At 30.9% G+C, this 23,743-nt stretch overlaps 1 protein-coding gene across 2 annotated transcripts in view; it reads right to left on the minus strand.

Annotated features, from left to right (window-relative positions):
• LOC145316533 (protein amalgam-like) overlaps positions 1–23,743 on the minus strand; it is a 42,863-nt gene that overhangs the window by 15,135 nt on the left and 3,985 nt on the right. For both annotated transcript variants that reach the window (XM_080157105.1, XM_080157106.1), the window contains exons 2-9: positions 18,588–18,694; positions 12,608–12,716; positions 10,038–10,131; positions 4,638–4,692; positions 4,406–4,490; positions 3,954–4,072; positions 2,675–2,806; positions 2,009–2,078 (exon numbers count right to left, since the gene is read on the minus strand). In XM_080157105.1, the coding sequence (XP_080013231.1) occupies positions 2,009–2,078; positions 2,675–2,806; positions 3,954–4,072; positions 4,406–4,490; positions 4,638–4,692; positions 10,038–10,131; positions 12,608–12,716; positions 18,588–18,694 (771 nt within the window). The remainder of the gene's footprint in view (positions 1–2,008; positions 2,079–2,674; positions 2,807–3,953; positions 4,073–4,405; positions 4,491–4,637; positions 4,693–10,037; positions 10,132–12,607; positions 12,717–18,587; positions 18,695–23,743) is intronic.

The following is a 23,743-nucleotide window of genomic DNA, read 5'->3' on the forward strand; positions in this document are numbered from 1 at the left end:
ATTAGAATTGATAGGGTTTTTTTACTCAAAAGAAATTTCAGACCCCCGAAACGGCCTGCTATGATATGATGTTTTTATTTATTAAAATGTTTGTTTGTGGCTTATTTACGATATTAGAAAAACAATAACTTGACTAAATTTTCCCTGTTTATAAAGGGAAAGTAAAAATCTATTTAGCTTTATTGTATAAACAGCAAGATCTTTCTTTATTGACTATAATCATTATTGGAAGCCTTTCTTTAAAAAAAACGGAGATTTTACTAGGAAATTTTGGAAATCTGAGTTTCTATAAAATGTTTTGTTATACGGTTTATACATTCAGGCTTTAATCAAATTTATATAAATTATTGAAATAAAAGTAAGATTAATGCTTTTTAAGTTAGGTTAAATAAATATTAGATGAGCCCTGTCGGGATAGTACCCCGAAAAAATAAAGAACCAAAGGCTTAAATCTTCCGTGGGTGCTATTTTTTTTTAAAACACATTAAATAAGGGAGGTTCAGTGGTTAAAAATAAGTTTGATTGAAATGCCCATAAGATTAAACTCCATAGGATCCCTTTAGTTATCTTTTCCTTTTACAAAGAAGAAAAACCTTTCTTTCTTATCTATAAATTATCACAACAAAAATTTAGTTCTTATAAATATTCTTATGTTTTTAGCATCGGTGCTACTCTATAACTGGGGCTGGTATACATGTCCGTCCATTTTATTGACCTTTAATTAACAAACATAATCAAATCAAATCAATATATTAATGATTATGTTGCCGGCCCTTCAAACTACAAATGGACACAATTGTCCTTGTTTTTTTATACATTTAAAAACGCCAAATATTATTGTACAGAATATGTACTGTACAAAATCTGACCCTGAATTTGCCTGCCATCCCAATTAGGCATAATTTTCCTTGTTCAAAATATAAATAAATGAAATATTTGCTAAAATGAGAAAACTGCTGCCATAAAAAAAATGAAATGTTCCCATTCGCAATTTGTAGCAAAAATTATTGGTTTGCAATAAGATTCGCATAAATACATGAAAAAGAATATTTAAATTTCAGCAAAAATCAGAAACTTTTCAAACACATTATCTTAATATAAAAGTGTAAGGTTCTACACATTCTTGTAAATGTTAAAATTATTATATCCACAAGTCAAAATTGAATTGGCTTTATCTATATTATCTTGTTATTGTGCCTTTCACCGAATTTTAAACAGCAATAAACGTCTTTATTTTCTTTAGAGGTTCAACGCTTCTAACAATTATTGTCTTAGTCGTAACAATCTTTTCTTATTTGGCTGTCCTATTAAATTTTTTTGTGGAAACGAAGGAACACCAAAAGAATTTGATTATGCAATCATTGATTTTTCCACCACTAAATTAGCTCAGTCACTATTCAATTATAACACAATGGCTTTATAATTGTTGTTGTCATCGATTCAGATTAGATTTTCTTTGGGCACTTAAAGCATAGCAAAATTTATTATTATCCTAATAGATTATGTAACTTTTAAGTAACTTATTGTTGTGGAAGTTTTGTAATTTATATTTTTACTTTAGAACTAGGCATGACGTAATTAAATATTTTATACCTTCTTAATCTGATTTAAAAAAAAACTTAAATCTTGTTTTAGCCGAAATGGTGCTTTCCTTCAAAGAGCATTTCGAGCTCTGACCCCCACCATCTTTAGTTCTAAATGAATATTTAGAAAATAATCTGCAGGGAATAAGCCAGCGGTGCCCTAACCCTGCGGGGTTACCAAGTGCCCAGTATAACCTATTTCAACGATGCTTATAGTAATAGACAACTAAACGAAAAACTATGCCTCTCCCCTAATTTCCAATTTATTTTTTAAAATAAGTCAGAAGGGAAATTGTTGCTCAACCAGGCACTTTGAGGTAAAACGCCACTGAATTACATTGAAGTTATTGACACACTAATAATTTTAGCGGTCCAATACGAACAAACTTTTCACAAGAAGAAATAATAAATTGAATTGACTGTACCTGTCTTAGTGTGGACAAAAACTTCTTGTACGCTGATCTCAGGAGGGTAAACAACCTTCAACTCAATATCCTAAAAAGTATTTTCATGTTTGGATATTTATGCAACTCTAGGGTGTAAATTTCATCGTGTTCATTGTTTAATATTGTTAAAAGCTTTTGTAGGGAGTTGTAAAAATGTTATAAAACATGAAATATAGTTACTGTATTAGTCTTGTAGATAAAAATTTGCAATAATAAATTTTGCTATTTAATGCAGAAATTTAAACATAAAAACTGCATGTACTTTTTTTTCATTGTGAAGTAGAGATAGTAGAAATATTGGACTGCAGTGGTAGCTATTGTAACAATCAATTCTACAAACAATCACTAAACCTTTTAAAGTATAAAAAAGTATATTTTGTTTTCTCGTGTAAGTGAAGAGGGGTGGGTAAGAAGGGAAGGAAAAGGGGAAGGGGATTGTTCCTTGAATTGTTTGTCAGACTATCATTCCCTTGTCCCTGTTGGACTGTATAAACTTTCTGTCATTGGTTCTGATTTAAAAATTAAGTTCAAGGTTTTGAAACATTGTCATGCTCAGAAGGCTCATTAAAGGTATTATCAAAATGGTTTTAAGTCATCCGATTTATCAGTCATTTATAGCTACTCTACTCTACAATTAACTATTACCTTAGAGGCCTGCTGTGTAAATCCATTATCAGCAATACATCTGTACACACCAGCATCATGACGGTCAACATTGGTAATCATAAGCTCCTCTCCTTCCTTCTCAGTGCTGCCATCTGGTAACTTGCCTTTACCCTATAATTTAGGATATTAAAAAAATGGTTTAACTATAACTATTTTCTATTTATTACCAGAGCTACTGTAATAATTTCATCCCATACTAATAAAAAAATAAGCTTAAAAAAGAAAATCCGTGAAAAAAATATTTTATCCCTTTTCACAAATAATAACTTATAAAAATTTTTTTCATGAAAATTCAACCATCATAACTTATTTTCTTTGGCCCATATATCTGGGGAAGGTTTTTGAAAGGTGAACTCTACTTCGTAAAATAAAAAATCCTGTTGATTTAGTTTTCAATAATGCTGTTACTTGAAAATAAAATAAATATTTGACTTCCTAAAAAAAATCCACTCATACAGTTAAATGTATGTACATTTTAAACTTTGCATTAGCGGCACAATGTTTTTTTTTCAGGAATATTTAGTCATGTCATAAGCTTAGAATAATTTGTTAGAATTATATGGCTGTATCAATTTGATCACATCCCTTCCAAATAAATTTAAATTAATCTAACTTCTAAAGTAAATAGACATAAAAATCTTCACGAGAAAGTTATGAAATCTATCTTACTTAGCAGCCGAAAAAATAGAGTTGTTTTTAGTAAATAGATTTAATCTACATATTTTGTCTCTAGATATTCTATCAATATATTCAATGTTGAGTAAAAAGTTGCCAGTTGTCTTGAGGGGGATGACGTACCATACAATTTGCGTTGAATCATCAAAGTAAATGTTTGTTTGTACATTTGTTCACTTTTTTATTCATGACAAATAGACAATTTGTAAACAAGGATGGTTAAGTCCAATAACACCGACCATTTAAAGCCAGAGAAAAGGGATAGTTCATCTAATGGAAGACTATCTTACCCAAAAATTTGCAATAGTTATTACAAAATCATTTTTTCTGCATCTTATCGCATGTTGTAATAATCTAACGATAAAGAGAAGAAAAAGAGTTAAATCTGATTTGAAAAAATGGCACTTAGAATGCTGAAAGTAAAATTAAGAAACGAGATGGCAGGGAATGTATTTTTTTTTAGGAAAAACTATAGCCTTCAATATTTCCTAAGTAGAATGATCATTAATTAGACAAAATGTATTGTTTTTTTTTTCATTACATAACAAAAAAATCCTAATACTCAAATTAAATGGCCACTTACCACTCTGGTCCACTTGACAGTAGGTGTGGGATGTCCAGTTCCTTTGCATACCAGTCGTACTTGTCTACCCTTCTTGGTCTGTACCACAGAGTCAGAGTGCTGGCTGATCTCAGGAGGAACTAAAATCATAATTTAAATTTTAATTACAAAAAAATTACAAACTAGGCCGCACACAGCTATCACTACCTAGCCCTTCAAAGAGTAAGAAAATAGTACGGACCAAAGCAAAATTTTGATTTTATAAATTTAAGAAAAAATACACCAAAAAACGGTCTATAATCACCAATGTTTCAGCTCATGAAGGGTACTTCAATTGCATTACACACTATTCTAATTAAACTGAGTTATTAGATTCTTATCTTATTAGATTTCTGCAGACGACATAATGTAAATAGGTTGCGGACATCAAGAATTGAAAGTTTAATTAAATAATCAAAAAAAGAGTTTTATACCTCTGATGCTAACAGTATGGGTGACAGATCTCTGTTTAATTCCAGGTATAGCCAGCTCACAGGTATACCTACCAGCATCTCCAGGCTAAATATGATTATAATATTAATATCAATATTGTAAATTACCAATGTCAGGCCAGTATGATTTGTATTAACCAATATGGTAGGCCAATATGACGTCATTTCTTGATTAAGAGTAAATAATATACAAAAAATAAAAAGTAAAACTTACATTGGCGACTCCAATATTCAGATAGCTTCCATCCTTTTTGATTTCAACTTCAGTCCTAAAAATAAATTTCTTTTTAGACGTATATTTTTTTGTAAGGCCTCGCTTGAAATAACATTATATAGGAAATGTAAAACGTTTTTATACGTAGTTACAACATTGTTGGAAACCATTTAACTGCAGATTAATGAAAGCGTAGCATTTTATAATAAGGGTATTAATGTCCATGACAAATACGTGGGTTCAGCCAGTACCGTCCATTAAAGCAAATTTTGGACAACTAAATAATTTTTGCTGGGCTTCTAATGGAAATAATTGCTATTGTTCAGATGTAATTGACAATCGCAAAGGCCTAGCCTGGTTAAAATTTGGTGTTAAAATTAGGGATTAAGGACACGAAATACATGCAATTAATAATAACACAATATCCCAATACGAGTTGTTTTGCCCTTGGCCTCAGGAGGAGGACGATGGATAAAAGGAAAATTGCTAAAAAAACATCCAAGGCCGTTTCCGAGATCTTGCAGACAGTAATTTACTACTTTAGTTTATAGGATCCCAAGATAATCAAAAGACATAATAAGTTATAATGGCCCTTTAGTTAGGTTCAGATTAATGGACTCCTACACAACCTTTTTTTTACACGTTTTGCCTCCTCTATCCTTGCATTTCATACAATTATCAGCTGAGCTCTGAAAATTGCATCATGGGAAAAAGAAAAGAAGTATGGAGACAGAAAGAGATGGAAAGATATATAAAAGTAACAAGGTGTTTGTCTGTCTGTATGTTCCATACGATCTCGCTGACCAATGGACCGATATGGTGAATCTTTTTTCAGTCCAGAGAAGTTTTATAACTATTTTACCCCTGTTCCTTCTCTTTCCTGAAGGCCTCAATGGCGTATCTTCTAGTAGAAAGATATATACATTGAGAAAAAGACGTAGGTTAGTCAGAATCAACCTTTTTAACTTTTGTGCTTTTATAAAATAAACAAAAGAATGCATGGAAATAACGTAATATCTAATTTACAGATGTGATGTAAACCTATCATATTGTTTTTGCAAATTCAGGGAAGGGAAAAGCAATGACAGATAAATTAATTGTTAACATTATCTTCCTCAATCAATTTTCAGCTTCCAAAAGAACAGTTTTGGTTGCTGGTCAGAATTGAGAAGAAGATTAAATCAATCTTTCATTGTCCTATCTCTATATCCATGATGCATACTGCAGCCATTTTCATTTAGAATCAATCTCTCATTGTCCTATCTCTATATCCATGATGCATAGTGCAGCCATTTTCATTTAGAATCAATCTCTCGTAATGAGTCCAACTTCCGATGCTCAGCAAGGTGTTCAAACAAAACCCCATATTTTTTTCTTTAAAAGACCAAATTCATGCTTTCGCAAATATAACATTTCTAGAGTTCTTATTATCATTATATATTAAAAGAAAGCGATTACTTTTATACATACGAATATGCACTTAAATGCACTTCAGCAAGATTTGATGATTTAATTATAGAATTAATTTTATTATGATTTTTTTTAGGCCAACGGATAAGGGTAAGAAGTAGATGTCAATAATTGTGACCAATCAGAGAACAATAACTAGACTTAATCCAAAAAGAGAAGATATTTAATATTTCAAGGAGAAAACTAAAAAAAGACAGAGAACCACATAAACTTTGGCAATAGCTGTTTTACCAAAAACTTTTTTCTTGTATGTTTGTATGAATACCCCTAGCTCAACTCTGATCAAACAAACAAGGTGGTTCCAAAAAATATCATGAATTGTGCTCGATAAAATCTAAGTGATAAAACAAGTGGGAAGAATTTAATAAGATTTAAAAACTGTCTGTTAAGATAATGATAAGCTCGGACACGTACTGAAAATCACTGCAATATCTAAAATTAACCCTTATACAAACAGCTGGTATACCAGGAAGAATTGTATTGAATTTGTAAATTGTATCACCCCTTGCCAGAAGGACGTCAATCATGCACATGTTAAGGACAGGACGAGAACACGTCCAACAAAAAGTACAATTTCCTTTTGGAAATATTTTTCAAGCGTTGCATTTGAATCGAAACCTAAAGTTTTAAAAATAAGTTCTCTTATTCGTTGGCCTAAAAACTTTGGAGACTTTTCAAAGCTCGATTGGTTGGTAGCAGTGTCAAAACTCTTTATTAAACCGATATTTTAGATATACATAAGGCGTTTTTTAGTGTACCAATTCATCATTGTCTTATCAAAAGATGCTTAAATTATAAAAAACTTTTGAACAATTTTTATTAGAACATGCAGATTTTAAAATTAGTCGCTAAACTATTCAGCTCAATTTTTTGTTTAATATTCAATCTTACAGCTTCGCCTGTATGGATGTTGTCGACCTTGATTTGTTTTAGATGTAAAAATATATCAACATATACAACACATGAATTGATGTATCAATATACATTTATGCTTAGTATACACCCGGTTAAACTTATTGATGACATTGCTTTTACTATAATAGTGATCACTATGTCAATATTATGTCTAACATTTAACATTACCAATATAAAAATGTAACACGTATTTTTGAAAACAGAAAAACTTCTATTTAATGGTTATTGTAGGTTAGATTAAGTTAAGTAAAAGGTAAGGATATCGCTGCAGGGATAATCCCTTCAAGAGTTTTAGAGGGAGGGGGGGGGGGAGCAAGAAATAGTTTTGTGGGAAAATAATTAAATCCGTTGGAATAACAAATCTAGTTATACTAACCTTCTATATCAAATAGTTTAATAGTTAAATATCTGTTGATATAATAAAGGCTTGATAGTTTAACAGGCAAGTATATGTAAATATATACATACATATAATAATATACATGTATACCTGTCAATAATTGTGGTATAACAATACAAAACTAGCCATCTACATCAAATCATATTGTTTTCTTTTATAAATAAACATCATTATCATATTCATTACAATATTTCTATATACAATGGATATATGATGAAAATAAAGTCATTATTAGGAATTATATATGTGCTTATTGCTTAAAAATGAAAAATATAGGTTGGTATTGAATATGTTAAAAATTTGTTTTGATATTCAGTACCACGACATTGGTTTATGGTTAGCCAATTTCTAAATGTATACAGCACAGATATTATTCAAACTTCAGAGAAAATGAAATAAGTTTATCCTCGCAGTAATTTACATTTTAAAATCATTGCTTAAGGAAGAAACCATTTGTTTTTAGATTAGGAAAAAATCAGTATCTATTGGAAGCCTTAAAGGGCTAATAATTTGCAAAGTTCTCCCATTGTTTTCTTATTTTCAAATCAAAATAATTAGTTTAAATAGATTTAAAAGACCCCCATTGGTTTAAATCTATGTTTGGTTTTGAAAGCAGCAAATAGTGCAAAATAAAAAATGACGTCATACAATACAAATGACCAATGATAGGCCAATATTCATTATAATTGACCAATGGTAAAATGTATACTGGCCTATCATTGTCCATTTGTATTGTATGTTGTCATTTTTTATTAGGCACTATTTGCTGCTTCTTTGTTTTGTCTCCCTGACTTGGATTAGTCCCTTGATTCCTGACAACAAACTAAACTTTCTCCTGTTATGAAAAAAAGCCACAAAGATGCATATTTACATACACATATGCAAGTACGTAAAACAAGATATGCTTTAAAACAAGGAAAACAATGTCTGTAAAAGCGAAGCTTAAAATACTACTATGAATTGATATGTTGCATATTTATTAGCAACTAAAGAAGGACCCTTCACCCCCCCTACTTCCCCTACTTCTTAAACTATACTCAAAAACCTAAACTTGAATCTAACTTCTTTAGAAGAAGAAAATTCCTACGATTTCCAAATATAAAGACCAATTATAATTTGTAGATTTGACGTACATAACAAACTTGTGAAATCTAAACATTATTTTTAGGTATTAAAAAAATACTTTTTAATTTGTATATTTTTAAATATCTGTTTAAATATTGATATACTTTTATCATTAAAAAGATAAATCCTAATGATTTAATTTTACATCAAGGTTTTCAAGTTTAATCTTTTAAATTAACCTTTAAAAACTGCGCCGCACAACCATTACTGTCCTCTTTCTATATAGTCAACTTAATTTATTATGTTCTGGACAAAAATTAAGATAAGTTAATCAATTTTATTTGGTGCAACTCAACTTGATTGCAAAGTAGCAAAGCAACTTTAAACAACTAGGAAACTATGTAGGTTTTGGGGCGGTTTCCCTCATATTGCATCTGGACCACAAACGAACTTTTGAAAAACGTATTTTGATGCTTATTTTCAGTTTAAGTAAAGGCTAGTGGCCCCCGCAGGTGCAAGAAACAAAAAAAAATCAAAAATAATGGTGGTGGGGGGGGGGGGGGGGTTAGTGGTTAAGAAATTGTGTAAGTAACTTGTAAGTAAACTTTCTGCTGCCATTTCAACGTTTTTAATGACCAGCAGCTACTGATCTTAAAAATAGCCAACTGCCGAGCCCTGTATTATGAAAGTCGAATTAGTCTCCTTTGTAATTTTAAGGACTGGCTTTGTTTAATTGAAAAGAAAAATACAGTAAATCTAATGAATACAATTAGATAGTAATCTTTAAGGAGTGAAACCTTGCCGTGTGCAGCACAAAGGCAACAAATTTGATTTAATGATAATAATCCAAACTAACAAAGTGTAAAATAATGGGCTGGCTCTGTTATAATAGATTATATAGATTAGACTAATAGCTACTATATTATTCATGTATATTACTTCAATCGCCCTTTTAAACATGAAACTATTACTTAACACAACAATTTCCAAACTGATAGTTTTTATTACAATGCAATCGCTTTCGCAAAATGACATATTCTGCTCTTAAAAAATATAAATTTTTTTGTAAATTGATGCTGGACTACCTACGTAATGTCATTATTGTCCTTTATGATTTTTTTTATTTTAACCTCTCAAGAAGTTTGTATTACAGAAGAGGTCATTGCAAATCAAATAAAGCCGCTTAATATTTTATTCATCTAGAATTTATTTTTTCCTCAGACTATGCCCACAAAGGGTTTGTTGTTTTGCCCTAAAACCTTTGGTTAATTGCAAATAATGGTAACAAAGAAAAACTTTGAACTTTATGAGTCTAATTACTAAACTAAAATCTTACGAATTTTGATTTTTGTGTGTAAATTTTATCTGTTTGTATTTGTGCTGACATATATATTATCTAAAATAATGAATTATGGGCTACTTTGCATAATTGCGAAGTGGTATTTTGTCGAAAATTTACTAATGGGAGACTGTATCTACCAATTAAACAACAGTTACACAAAACTTTTAAAGTTTTTTTCCGTCTTTGTAAAATAAAATAAAGTACCCACCTTGTTTTATAATCAGCATCCTGGATGTTGTCGCCAATGACGAGGATCTGGTTGGTCTCCGCGTCAGGTCGCTTCCACATTATCTGTACTTGTTCTAAAATAAAGATAGTCATGAGGACTCGATAGAAGAAGACATTACCAGCGCTGTTTTTACAAACACCTTTAAATAAGCATTGAAATTATTGAGTAGAAAATTGAAATGCCTTCACGTTAAACTGCATACATTTCACAAAATTTTATAGGTTAGGTTAGGTTAAATACTGTATGGTTTGAGGCCCCAGCAGGGGACTCGGCGCAATCCCGGTTGGAATGATTAGAATTCTTAATCCTCTTGACAGAGCGCAGCAACTCTTTAGTCTGTCCGTGGTGGGTTACTTTGTCTGTGATAAGGTTCACAGGAAATTGGCAAACCCTTTCTTGTTTGTTAACCGATTTCCTAATTGGCGCAGCTGAATGAAAATGTGTCGTTCTTGGTGAAACACGTCTAAAATTTAAATTGAGAACTCGCAAGAATTTAACAATTGTAAATTATCGGTTCACAATCAAAGTCGAAGAATAATTAGGTTTTAAAAATAGAAATGCACAAAAAAATTATATAAATCTTTTCCACATTATCTATTTTAAAAATTAAAATGACAAAGCCATTTTGGTAAAAATTATCTGAATAAAATGCAGCAAGGTCTGGATTGAATATTAGATTACTAATACAGTCCTCGTATACTGGTATATACGGACCTCCATGGTCAGAGGAAGTGACTGGGTACTGTCATAAGAGGAAGGGATGAGGGGGTATTGTTATATTATACAGCTAGGAGAAACATTTTATCAGGTTATGCGAGAATCTCTCACAATATCCATGTATTCTATATCCATTAGTGTGCACTGGATATTCTATGTAAAAATTCTTGGAAATATTCGTTGGTCAATATTCAAACATTTACAAATAAAGCAGTTTATTCAAAGAATTCCTCTTCAAATTTCTAAGTGGATACTTGAAAAAAGTTATAATTGTTTACTTTACTGTCGTTTTGAAAAGTATGAATAAGTTGACCACCAATTCGAAATTTAAAACTTAAAGATTGTTTAAATCCTATAATTTTTATTTACGTTTCTGTGGTCAATTCCATTGTAACCATGATATTCATAAACCTTTAGAACCTTGATCCGATATTGAAAATTTTGATATTTTTAAAACTGTACCTTAACGTTTTTGGATATTTATATATGAAATAATCAGGGTCATGGATTTCCATAAGAGAATCCCTCCAAATTCCCCGATATTCATATATAAATATTAATAAAAGGTAAGATTTTTACTGGATTTTTTAAAGGACTACTTAAGTAGTAGTTATTTTTATTTAAACTTATATTTTTTTTATTTAGGAGGGGGGGGGGGTGGTTGTTGAGGGGGTGAGGTGTATGCAGAGGATTATGATATTTTGATGGGGATCAAACATTCTCATAAAAAGATGTATATCACAAGGATTAATGTCAACAGATATACACTTTTTTTTATTAATTCCCTCTTAAATATTTTTTTTATTGAGAAAAAACTTTTTACAATTTCTAAGTTGTAACATATTTGATTATTATTGTATATTAGTATGATTCAAACTTAAAAAAAAATACTGTCAGAAAAAAGTAAATAAAAATCATTTTAATTTCATAAATATATGAATATAAAATAATAAGTATTATCTAAAAGATATTTGAGACATTTCTATAGAAAAATACCGTGAGCTAGTGCCGTAGCCGTTGTTCTAAATATAAAATAATAATAAGCTCGAAACTTGACGTGAGAATATAAAATATTGAACATGAAACATGATAGCCGTCATCATAGTTTCTGTCAATCATAATAAAAAAGAAATATAAAATTTCTTTCATTCTAAAAATATTGAATTATTTTATTTCAATTTAACAATGGTATTAAACATGTAAAAAATATTTTTGTTAATTTAAATTGTTTTTAAAAGAAACTTTAAAAGTTTGTTTGTTAAGAATAAAAGACAATAAATAGAAAATATGTTTCTTTTTAAGTCTAGACAAAAAACAAACATATCTAAGCATAGTAAATAGCGTTTGTGTAAAAAAAACACAACATATTTTCCATAAAAAAAATATTTACTGTCACATAAATTAAGAGTTTGAATAAATATTTCCATGTATTGACGACTTTTAGAAATTTTAAAAGGCATTATACGTAATTATCAAATTTTGAAGTTTAGAAGTTTTCATAAAGCTTTTTCGTTGGATATGCACAATTATAATCCGCATATTAAAATGGGATTCCGTTTTTCTTTGCTTTAGTGGCTGAAACCTAGCATCTACAAGGTCTTCAAAGGAGAAAGCCTAAAATGTCAAGTGTGACGTCTAAAAAGGAAGAACTCAATCGGTTTAGTGGTTCAACGAGATCTCAACCAATTTCATCTTAAAGGAAAAACGGTACAAGGCTGTTACATCAACTGCTGTAGATTCTCCATATTCAAAAACATATTTACAAACACCAAGTTTGATTTCTAGCCAATCCTAGTTATTTCAGATGACAAATATGATATATGTATATATACCTGGAAGCTGGTCAACTTGGCAGGGAAGCATGATTGTGGTTCCACTATCCACCACCAGGTGTTTAGGCTGGGTCAGAATCTTTGCATCCAGGCCGTCCAGGGCAGCTTCCTGAAAATAATACAAAAGTTAGTATTTTACAAATATATTAAAGAAATAAAATTAATTTTATATTGACAGATACCAAGTCGTGTGATTTCAAAAAGTAAAAGTACAATTAATCACTAAAATACCGTTTTTGAAAGGCGAATAAATACCTATATAGTTTGAAAAATCTTTTTTTGTAATTTTGTAAATAAACCTATTAAAAATACAATACAAAATGAGACCAATAATTTGCCTATAATCCTTTACAATACATTAACCTATAAAATTAGCATAAATGATCATTTCTTAATTATGACAAAATTAATTGTGATAGTTCATTATCATTTATCAAACTTATGGTTTTCTATGATTCAGGTCTCGGCAGCCGCGCGTCAGCCGCCTGTAAGCCTCAGGGAATCAACCTTTTACAATTTTAAAAATCAACTATAGAAGTCTGAATCTGTCCCAAATATAGCAATCCTTCTTTTTAAAATAATTGAAAAGGCATCTGAACAGGTTTTAATTTGAGGCTTTGTCGCGGCTGACGCGTGGCTGCCGAGCCCTGTTATAATTCTTTTTTTGACATATTGAGTCATTGACAATTTACATTTACAATAAAGATTACTAACCAGCAGAAAAATGGACGGCAAATATATATAATGTTTTGTTTTCATGGTTAATTTTAGTCTTGTTTAATGTTTAATGTTTACAACGTAATCTAATAATTTTTATTAAAGTTTAATGAAAAAACTGTAAATCAATTAAGGCCGCCCTAAAACGCCTATGTAATGCAACAAATGAAAAAAAAATAAAAACATGAAAATAAAATAATTAAACAAAACCGAGTGAACAGCATACACACCCTTTTATCTCCCTCCCTTTTTGTAGTAAGTTGTTATCAGATTTAAGGGTTTGGTACATTTTATATGATAAAATTATAGAAAAAATGTTTTATTTTGGAGATAAAAACATTTTTAGACCTTAGCCTTTCGGAGACAAGGGGAGTCATAACTTTACTTTTTAGCTGAAGCTAATTTGGAGACAAGAATTATTACCCTATTCCTAACCCCTCCCCTCCCCCCTCCATCTATAGTTTTCTATGTTTGGTCAGGTATGAATTAAGAGGTTCCCCATAGGGGTAGAGCTTTACGGGTCCAAATCAATTTTGAAAAGTGTGTGTGTGTTTAAATTGAATATTTTCTCGTACCCTTTATCCCTGCTATTGCGCATCACATTCTGGGAAATAATTAAATTTCGTTGTGGTATTGGAGATTTAGTAAAGCAAAGCTTCTCTACAATCATTGAAATTGGTTGTAAACATGTCTGACGGTGGCGGCATTTGCAATTTTTTAAAGTATAGTTTTAGGGCTTTTTAAAGGAGGGTGGGAGTAACTTGACCTCATCAACTCAAAACACTTTGAAACTTACTATACGATCGGAATAAACATTTGAAAATTACCTACATTATCCTTCCTATCAACGTAAGAAAAAAATACATTTGCGATTGAAGAAAGGAAAATTTAGATGTTTAAAAATTCCCCGTCATATTTGCTTGTATTGTCCTTGTTTTCATTAAAAAGGTGTCGTGTTTAGTGAGACGTGAAATGGTATAGACATGACCATCACACTCATTCTTTTTTTTTCCACTTCGTTACCAGCCTCCAGGGGGCGTTGCTCTGACTTCCAAGTAGGAATCAGAAGGATTGTGACGAACCTCACCTTAATTTTGTTTTAAGATATGAAAGGATGCAGCTTTTATTGTCGTTTTTTTTTAACTTCGCTTTCATGGATGTTGTCATCCTTATTCTGTTAACTTTATTCATTTACTTAGTTTTATTAAATAATTACTGCAATTACTTTTTTTTAAATTTCATTAAATTGGCTTTAAACAAATAGTCAGTCACTCATTTCTTAACTTTCTATTAATATTCCTTGATTAAACGACAAATATTGAACAGAAATCTGACATCAGCAACTCCCCCCCTCCATCCCCTCAACTCGGGCTCCGTCCCCTATCCAATTTCTGTTGATTTTTTAAAGAATGCACAAAAAAACGGTCGAAACCGATGAAGAGGGATACATCTTTTGAAACACAATGTTGTAAACTTACTAATTTATTAATCGCAGCCCTTGTATAGTAGAATGGAATAGAATATGTGATTATATTGACAGTGCAGAGGAAAAATTGCTAATATAAACCTCATTTATTGGTCAGTTCGTTCATCCAGTAGAAAAGGGGGGAATGTGGTAAAGGGCGTAGAATATCGTTATTTTAGCCAGCTTGGAGTATCACTTTATTAGAGTACTTGAAAATCTGTTGGAACTTCCAAGTACTTAAATACCGATTCACTTTTTTTTACAGCATAAATTTTCTTTATTTAAGTCTTGTCCGTGTAATAGTAACGGATAGCAATGGTAGTCTATTTCAGCAAAGTAGAATCATCCTAACAAATCTAAACCGTAACATGAACTCCTTGTAATTTAAAACCAATGTTTAATGATAGAAACTACCTAAAAAATTTATATATCAATAGTATGCGATTATGCAAAAATGTTTTAAACTAGCCATCGCTTAAATTAAGTCTAAACTAAAATGAGTTTATTTTACATTCTCGACTCTCTTTCCAAGCAGAAATCAAGAAAATGAATTTGAATGGCGGCCCAAAAAAATGTCATTTCCTATTAGAATTGTACTGCCTCTATTTCTAACCTAAAACATGAAACTGACAAGTGTTCTCGTGATTGTATATAATTATTTTTAACATTTGTACACCTTGTTCAGGGAGCATCAAATAACACTTATTTTTTATCTACTTGAAAGAACTGAAAAAATCTTTTCTCTCAAGTTTAAAGGACTGAGAAGGAAAACATTTCTGACCTGATTATCAAACCTTAATATTAACCAATTCATAATACCTCAAAGATAGAGCAAAAAAGGCTCTCGTTTTTTATGTTATTTAAGTTCTTAAAAGTAAACATGTTGTACAAATATCATAAATAATTTTGACAACCATTCCCAGTTATATGACATAGGTGTATTCATCTGCCAAAAAGTTGTTGGCTCTGAAAATGAACAAATGATAGATTGAGAATAGGGAAATATGGAAATTTAGACAGATATATAATATTTAATATATCAAGGGGAAATAATCTTTTGTGTGGATGTAAAGTGCTCTTAGCAGTTATTATTATTATTATTCATTGGCATTAAAAATAAAAAGTTAGAGAAAATTAAAAAATATTTGCACAATAAACTTAATGAATTTTTTTCTTTCTTTCTTATTAACTAGTTGCTTCGTTGTTAGGGGAGGGAGAAGGTGATCAGAGAAATAGCCTAGAACCATCCAAAGATATTTATAAAGCTTCCCTGAAAAGTTCAATCAATTCGGACCAGTAGATCTTCAGCTTCAAACAAAAAAATACTTATCCTATTATATAAAGTAATAAGTTTTTTTTTGTCTGTAGCGAAGGATCTCGTTACTTTATATTATACTATAGAATTTTATATCCATTGTAAATAATTTTGTTATTAATTATTATACTTATCTTCCTAATATAAACAAAATATTTAAATTGAAACTATCAAAATTATTTGAAACCATTTAGGTGCGCCCTAAAAGGGGTTACAAGCTATAAATGCTTACAAAAAAGAAAGTACACTGTAAAAAAATATTCCAGAATAATTTTACTTCACTGAATCAACCCGCAAATCTAACCGAACCTAAACTTACTTCAAGATGATATAAAAGAATTAAAAATAAGGTACAATAATAAAATGCATTTAACTTTAAACTCTATTCTAGTAACACAAAACAATTAAAGTTCCGAATTTTTTAGAGTGTATATTTATGCATATAATACATACTAAAGTTTACACTTATGATAATAGATATTATTACAACCCATTGCGGAACGGTAGGGCAAGGTTTGACTCTGATCTCCCTTTGCGTGCGTGTGAGTGCGTATGTGCGCCCAACCTATGCAGGAATTACCGACCTCCACCCCTTGTTTATGACATAAATTATGATTAGCATTCATAGTTTCGCCTCACCCCCGCTAGGAATTCAATTTACTAAAAATGGAAGCATGATAAAAAGGTTGAGGAAAAAGTGTGTTAGCTATGTTGAGTTTGACTTTAGATCATTTATCATTTGCGAAATAGTAGCTGTTACAAAATCGCTCACAATTTTTTTTTGGAAGATTTACTTCAGTCCAATTTTAATTAACGAGCATGAAATATGTTTGTACATCAAGTTATTTGTAAGCAAAGCTCAAAAAAATGTTTATCTTTTAAAACCTCTCGTTTGCAACCCTTTTAAAAACTCAAACACTGCTAGAAATAGAATTGGAGTCTCTTACTCAACCTTACCTAACCTAATGTTTTTAGCTGAAACCCCTCAGCACACAAAAATATTCAGAGACGATGCCTCATGAGGCTAGAGGCGATTCCTTTAGTTTTTTGTATGAAATGTTTTGTTAAAAATCTAAAATAGGCTAAAACCTATCACCACCCCCCATGAATCAGACAGAGGGAGATCATTATTTTATCCCTCACAAAAAAAACAATCATTTGCGCCGGCCTTATAGGCGGAGGGGGAAGTCATTGATTTGCCTGTCTGTGTGTGTGAGTTAGTTATTTTCTATTTTTGGATAACTTGGCTAGTCACTGTATAATTGGTATAGCTATTAGCCTGTTTTTAGTAGCGAAGCTACATTATAATTTGCTTTGTAACGCTATTGTGGATATGGGATTTCCTCCCCTTCTATTTTAAAAAGACTGCTGATTTAATCCAAGAGCATACAAAATACAACTTACGTGGTCCGTCAGTCCGTCAGTCATGTTTCAAGAGACATGTACAAATTAATATGTAAAGATTTCGTGATTTTATATCATGATATCTTATCCTTCTTTTCTCCTCCTACCTTTTTTTTATGACCACCTAACATCTACTCTATAATGTCAGGTTTTCCTTCTATGATATTTTTGAGCTTTGCTACGACGTGAGGAATGTTTAATCCTTGTTTATTAGTTAGGCAGCTAAAAAAAGCTCTTAAACCAAAGGACAAAAGTATCCTCTATTAATTGTCTTATTATAAAACATAGGATACTTAAGGAATAAGACAATGAACGATAAAATAATGCAAACCATCCAAAAGTAAAATCATGGAAGGAACAGTTTGGACACGCCTAGCTAGTACAACCCAATCGCCATTTAATACCAGTTTTTAAGCTAACTAAGGAGAAAATGTATGTATTTATAAAACTTATTGAACCAGTATAATTTACGGACCAATGCCCCATTACTTTACTAAATAAAATTTTTCGGCATGCTTATTTAAACTGCTAAAGAATTTTGAAAACTTTATAAATAAAGTGTTTGCACTTAGGAATTGCAAAAAAAAGCTGTATAAACAAAAATATTGATTTTATCAGTTTTGATTGACACTTAAATTCTTGCTTCACTTTTTGGCGATTTCACTCAAAGTGTTATGTTGAGCATATAACCCCCCCCCCCCCTATCTTTTACATACGTTTAAATTAGGGGAGGGGGTGTAGTCTTTCGTTTGTTTGTTTATTGCAGGTGATAGTCATACGAAACAAAATACCTCCCTTCATTTTTAATTAATCTAAGAATTAAAAGGGGGGAAGGAGGGTTCATCACTAGACAGGAACTTTGTGGGAAAACACCCAATATTTTTATACACGACATTGCCTATAAAGGGTTTTTTAAAACTTGTTTTAATTACCAGGTTTAGACACCCAGCTGAATTTTAAAGTTATGACGACTTCGCTGAGGCTTACACGCGGCTGCTAAAAAATAATTTGATGGATATTTAACGAAATTGATCATTTCAGTGGATATTAAACTAGTAATGATATAAATAACATATTACCTTAGTATATTCATGTGTATCATAATCATGTTCAGTTTTGTCTTTGCCATCGTCATTTCCATAATAATCATAGTCGTCATCCAGGGCATAGTCGTACAGCTTGTTTCCTGAAGAAAAAAAAATATGTTTACATTGATTGTCTGATGCTTAATGTTTCAATAACTTCTGAGTTTTCGCTTTTAGGTAGGCGGGAGGTCCCGGAGTGGCTTTTCTATTTGAAGATTTAAGCCTGTGATGGATTTAGGCTATAGTTCTTCTTACTCAACCATTTGAATACATAGCCCATAGATGGCAGGGGCGAGGCAACCAGTATTCTAATAAAGCAACAAAGACAGCAATGTCCATAAGAAAGCCATCAAATACTACTACAGTTAAATAATACCCCCCCCCCCCTCCCCGAAATGATTAACGTGATCGTTCTGGGAACATAGGCACAGCCAAACAGATACCCAGCTTTATTAATATAAAGTATTCAATTCTAAGCAGTAATCTGCAGTATAATGTAGATATAAGGTTTAAAGACAAAACGAGAAAAGTATACTATTGTTAAAACAGACAGTTTGACCTATTTATTGTACATAATAATGTAAAATGAAAGTGGATTATATTGTTCTCTATTACATATTATAGAAAAATGTCAGTTCTCTTTTTAGTAGCAATATAATATCATATTCATTTAGGAGTACAGCTGCTCAATAACTCCAATCATAGCCAGACTATAGTCAGTTAAATCATAAGATATAATAATAGCGAGCATACTTTTTAATTGTCAATGTAAAGTTTGGGATATGAAAGTAAAATAATGTCTATATCTGTCTGTCTGTTTGTACCGTAGGATATCGCTAACCGCCCAACCGATATGACTCTCCTTTAAAGTGTCTATTCTCCCGTTCACCTCACAATAGATTCCTCAGTGGGCGTAGCATCTAGTGTTGAAATAAAACATCTTTAGATTTTAATTAGAAAATATTTAATGAAAATAAATGAGTTTATATTTTTGTTTACAGGGGACGATTCTCGTAAAAAAGTTAGCATAATTTATAGAGAAAGTCCTACTCAAAAGAAAAAGACTATAGAGCTATTCTTTCAAACAAACTTTTTCAATGTTTTTAGAATATGTCCCTTAGTCGGGGAATTTAAGCCTTTAAGTAAAAAATGAAAAGTTTTTTTGGGGCCAAAGATTTTAAGCAGGCCAGCGTCTAGTCTGTATTTCTAGCCTTTAGTTTCCTAATTAGTTAAATGATGAAAATATATTTAAAAAGCTAAATAGTATGTTTAATTTGTTTATATGTCAATGATTTTTAGTAGCGAAACAACTTTATAGTTTAAATATCCGTCCGTTCGTCCATCTGTAAGATAATGGGCGAAATTTTCTCGGCCGCTATATAAAATAGACATCTGAATTTTATTTGTAATGATTTCCGATACCAATGAGCAGTAAAATGAGCATTCATTATATAAATTACTTTGTCTGTTAGTCTTTGGGAGACCTTTAAATTCTACAGGGGAAATGTGTAATCATTCGACTAAAATCATAGATAGATGCTAGATTTTGCTATAACTTACTTTGTCCTCCTTAATTTACTAATGATTTTTACAAATGATTATTAAGTGAGTGAATGACTAGTTTTACTGGCCGTTAGAAAAAATTCATTTCTTAAATATGCAATAACATTTTAAATTCTATACTAAAAAATCTTCTAAGACATTTTATGCACGAATAAACATTAAACAAGAAAGTTATATCCATAGGCGTGTTGAAGGGGGGTGTCAACACAATGTACAATCAAAAGATTTTCAAAATTTTCTGATTAAAAGTTTATGGTCTTGTAGAATTGCTCAATAAAAGGAGTATAAGATCAACATTTTTAGGATTAAAACATTTCATATGATGAATTTTGCCTTTGGAAGCTAGAAATTAATGATTGAATAAGCAGTGTTATATAATTTAACGATGCTCTTTTTTCCTGCGCAAATATACAGGAAGGAAGGGGACAATGGGCTGTTTATCGTGTCCCAAATGTTTTAAAGTAACGTTTCTTATTCGTTGGCTTAATCTACAGAAGGAGTAATTTTGTGTGTAGTCATTGGAGATGTGAATCAATTCATCGGTCATTGTCTTATCCCTTTAGATACCTGTCAAATATATCTTGATAGGGAGGCTTTCATCTAATATTACAAGACAAAAAATTAATCTTCTTCATGCTTAAGATTCTTCAATTTTCTTAAAGCGAAGCTTTTATAAGATTAGGGCGTGCCCGTTCGTCTATATATAAATATCTAATGTTATAAATTTGTGTAGCATAAAACCGTTATATTGAATTAAAACCGTACTGTAACGATGGAGCAGCTCCATAAATATTGTCAGGAAGTCGTACGTATATTTTGAACTGTTTTAAAACTGTTACACTTCGCTTAAATTGAAGCGTTTTTACTCATAAATTGTTTTTTTTCAATTGTCATTTTAAAGTTATAATATATAAGTGCTGCTTCAATGGGTATTGTTATCCTTGATTTTAAATAGGGGAAGCAAGGAGATTTTCTCAGAGATTATAAAATTTTATTCTCATAAAATAGGATAAATAGACATGTATATTTTACTATTTTAAGGTATAATATTCAGTTTTAACTTTGACCGTTTATAATCTAATGAAATGTAGCATTGGCGGACAGTTAATGAAATATGTTGCAAAAGTTGCCTAAAACCATCGCATGGCATATATGACGCTTCCCGAAGGACATTACAATTGGTCAAACAGTTAGAGAGATAAATGCTTTATATATAAAATTTAAAAATCGAATAATAATAAAGAGTTAAAAATCTTTTTTATTTCTCTAGGTATATACGTAAGATTTTATCCCTTCTTCTACAGAAAAATAAAACAAATTGTTGAAGATTTGAAAATATCACTTTCTGATAAATTTGTTTTATAAAGTTGTTTTTTATATAAAAGTAACAGGAAGTCTGTGTAAAGCGAAGGATCTCCTTAACCGCAGAACCGACATGGTTCTCCTTTGCAGTGGAGCTTGTAAGGTCCAGTAAAAGTTTCTAGCCATTTTGGTGGAGAGTACCTCCAATCTTTCGTTTTAATGTGACCCCAGAACCTTTTTAAGGGCGTAGCCGCTAGTATGCCAAATATCTATCCCCTTCATAAATATCTCTTTATCTTTAAAATATAATAAAGATGTGTCCGTAGGGGTGGGGGGGGGGGGGGTATAGACAAAAGCAATACTGTTTGTGACTTTAAAAGAAACAAAAAATGGATCAAATCTAATTTAAATCTGTTGAAAGTCAAAGGTTAATAAGTATTGACTCAGCCTGCTTTCATAAATAGAAATAATTAGAGTGCTTCACGACTCATATTTAGAATCTACGTTCTCTTTAAAATTTCAAAATACATTTATTAATAGGTTAGTGTCAGAGAGAAAGGGGACACTGGGCTTTCATTACACTAGTCTTCAAAGTTTTATATTATCGTTTTCTTATTCGCTTACTTAACAACTTTGGGAACTTTAGTAAATTTTGATAATTCGTTGGTGCATTAATTGGTGTTCAAACGTTCAAAGGGGTAATTTTGTGTATCATCATTATGTATGTACATTGTACATCAATTTATCGGCCATTGTACTATCCCTTTTGATCCCTAGGTTAATGTTTATTTTTATGTGAATGAATAGTAAGATCTCAGAACCGCCAGAGCTCAGTAATCCTAAACAATTTTTAGGCTTTTTAATAAAAATCCAATCAAAGAAAATTTAAGAGTAAGGACATGTTTATTTTAACCAATTTATCTCTCTATTTGCTTTCTATATTATTCAATCTACTACAAAACCATGTATGAATTATTAACTTCGATAGTTTGGTTTCAACTAGAATATACCAAGGAAGGCAATATACATAGAAATAATAATTGAGTAATATTTGGAGTATTCAGCTTTAGAAAAGACTTATAATTTTTATAATTAAAGAAAGATTGGATAAAAAATAAATAATTAGTGGGGAAATTTGGACTCTACCTCTTAGCATAGCCCAATGTTTTAACTCATAACAAAACGAGTTTTGCACTCTATTGTCCCCTCCCTAACTGATTTATACCAAATGTTAAAAAAATACCGATAGTGTGAAAAATTTGGTTACTTTATCAATCAATGAACCAAAATTAATGTTATTGTAGTATGTAATTATCAATTTATCAAGGTTTGTCATAAAAAAAGTATTTTATCATTATTCCATTTTTTTTTTGTGTGATTGTCACCAAAAGCTTAGTCATACAATGATGAATAAAATCACTTTACACCACTGCACTATAAAAAAAACTTGTAGGTTAGAAATATTATCTGTGAAAAAAATAGAAATATCATATAGGTACTTAAGTGGTCGATAGCATAATTGAATTATATTATAATTAAGTAAGTATGGGTAGGTTTTGGGCTAGACCACTTATATATATATATGTGTTACCATCACTCTTTTTTCAATGTATACAGAATAATTAAAAAGGGGGGGGGGGAGGAATCTTCAACAAACCCTTAATTAGAAAGTCCCTTAAGGCTTTAGGCAAAGCCACTATTTTTAAATGCACTATTATAGATAAAATCATGTTAAAATTGCGCATTTGTCTATCTCTAAAATTTTGAAATAAAAAGTTTTGCCAATTTGAATGTGTAAATAGAAAGAATAGTCAAAATGTGTGTTTTATTGAATGAAAATGTGATTCTCTGTTAAAATTGAGTCAAGTCGTTGACATATAATTTCTTAGCTTTTAGATCGATACTGTATGTAGATAATAGATAGATAATTCTAGCAGCTACGGCTCTAAGAGCCTTTAGGGGCACGTAAAATGTTTTTTTTTCAATCTACATATGTTAAGATCAGCTGTTTACCTAAAAATTTTGTTGCTAGACGGAGTTAGTTATAACTTTTTTTTGCGATTTCTCTAGGGAGGGTGGTCGTATCCTCCCCCAAAATAGACGCATATACCTTCTAAAGAACTGTAAGAAGCCCTATCAGTTCAGTGGTTAGCGAGATTCTTTGGTACACACAGACAGACAGACATACTCACAGAGATACTTTTACTTTATTTTATTGTTTCATATAGACATTTTGCGTCTTGATTAGGTATATATACAAATTAAGGGTATTCTAATAATCACAT

This window comes from Acartia tonsa, chromosome 4, assembly GCF_053477335.1.
Source record: "Acartia tonsa isolate MP-2025a chromosome 4, ASM5347733v1, whole genome shotgun sequence".
In the NCBI taxonomy this organism is placed as follows: domain Eukaryota; kingdom Metazoa; phylum Arthropoda; class Copepoda; order Calanoida; family Acartiidae; genus Acartia; species Acartia tonsa.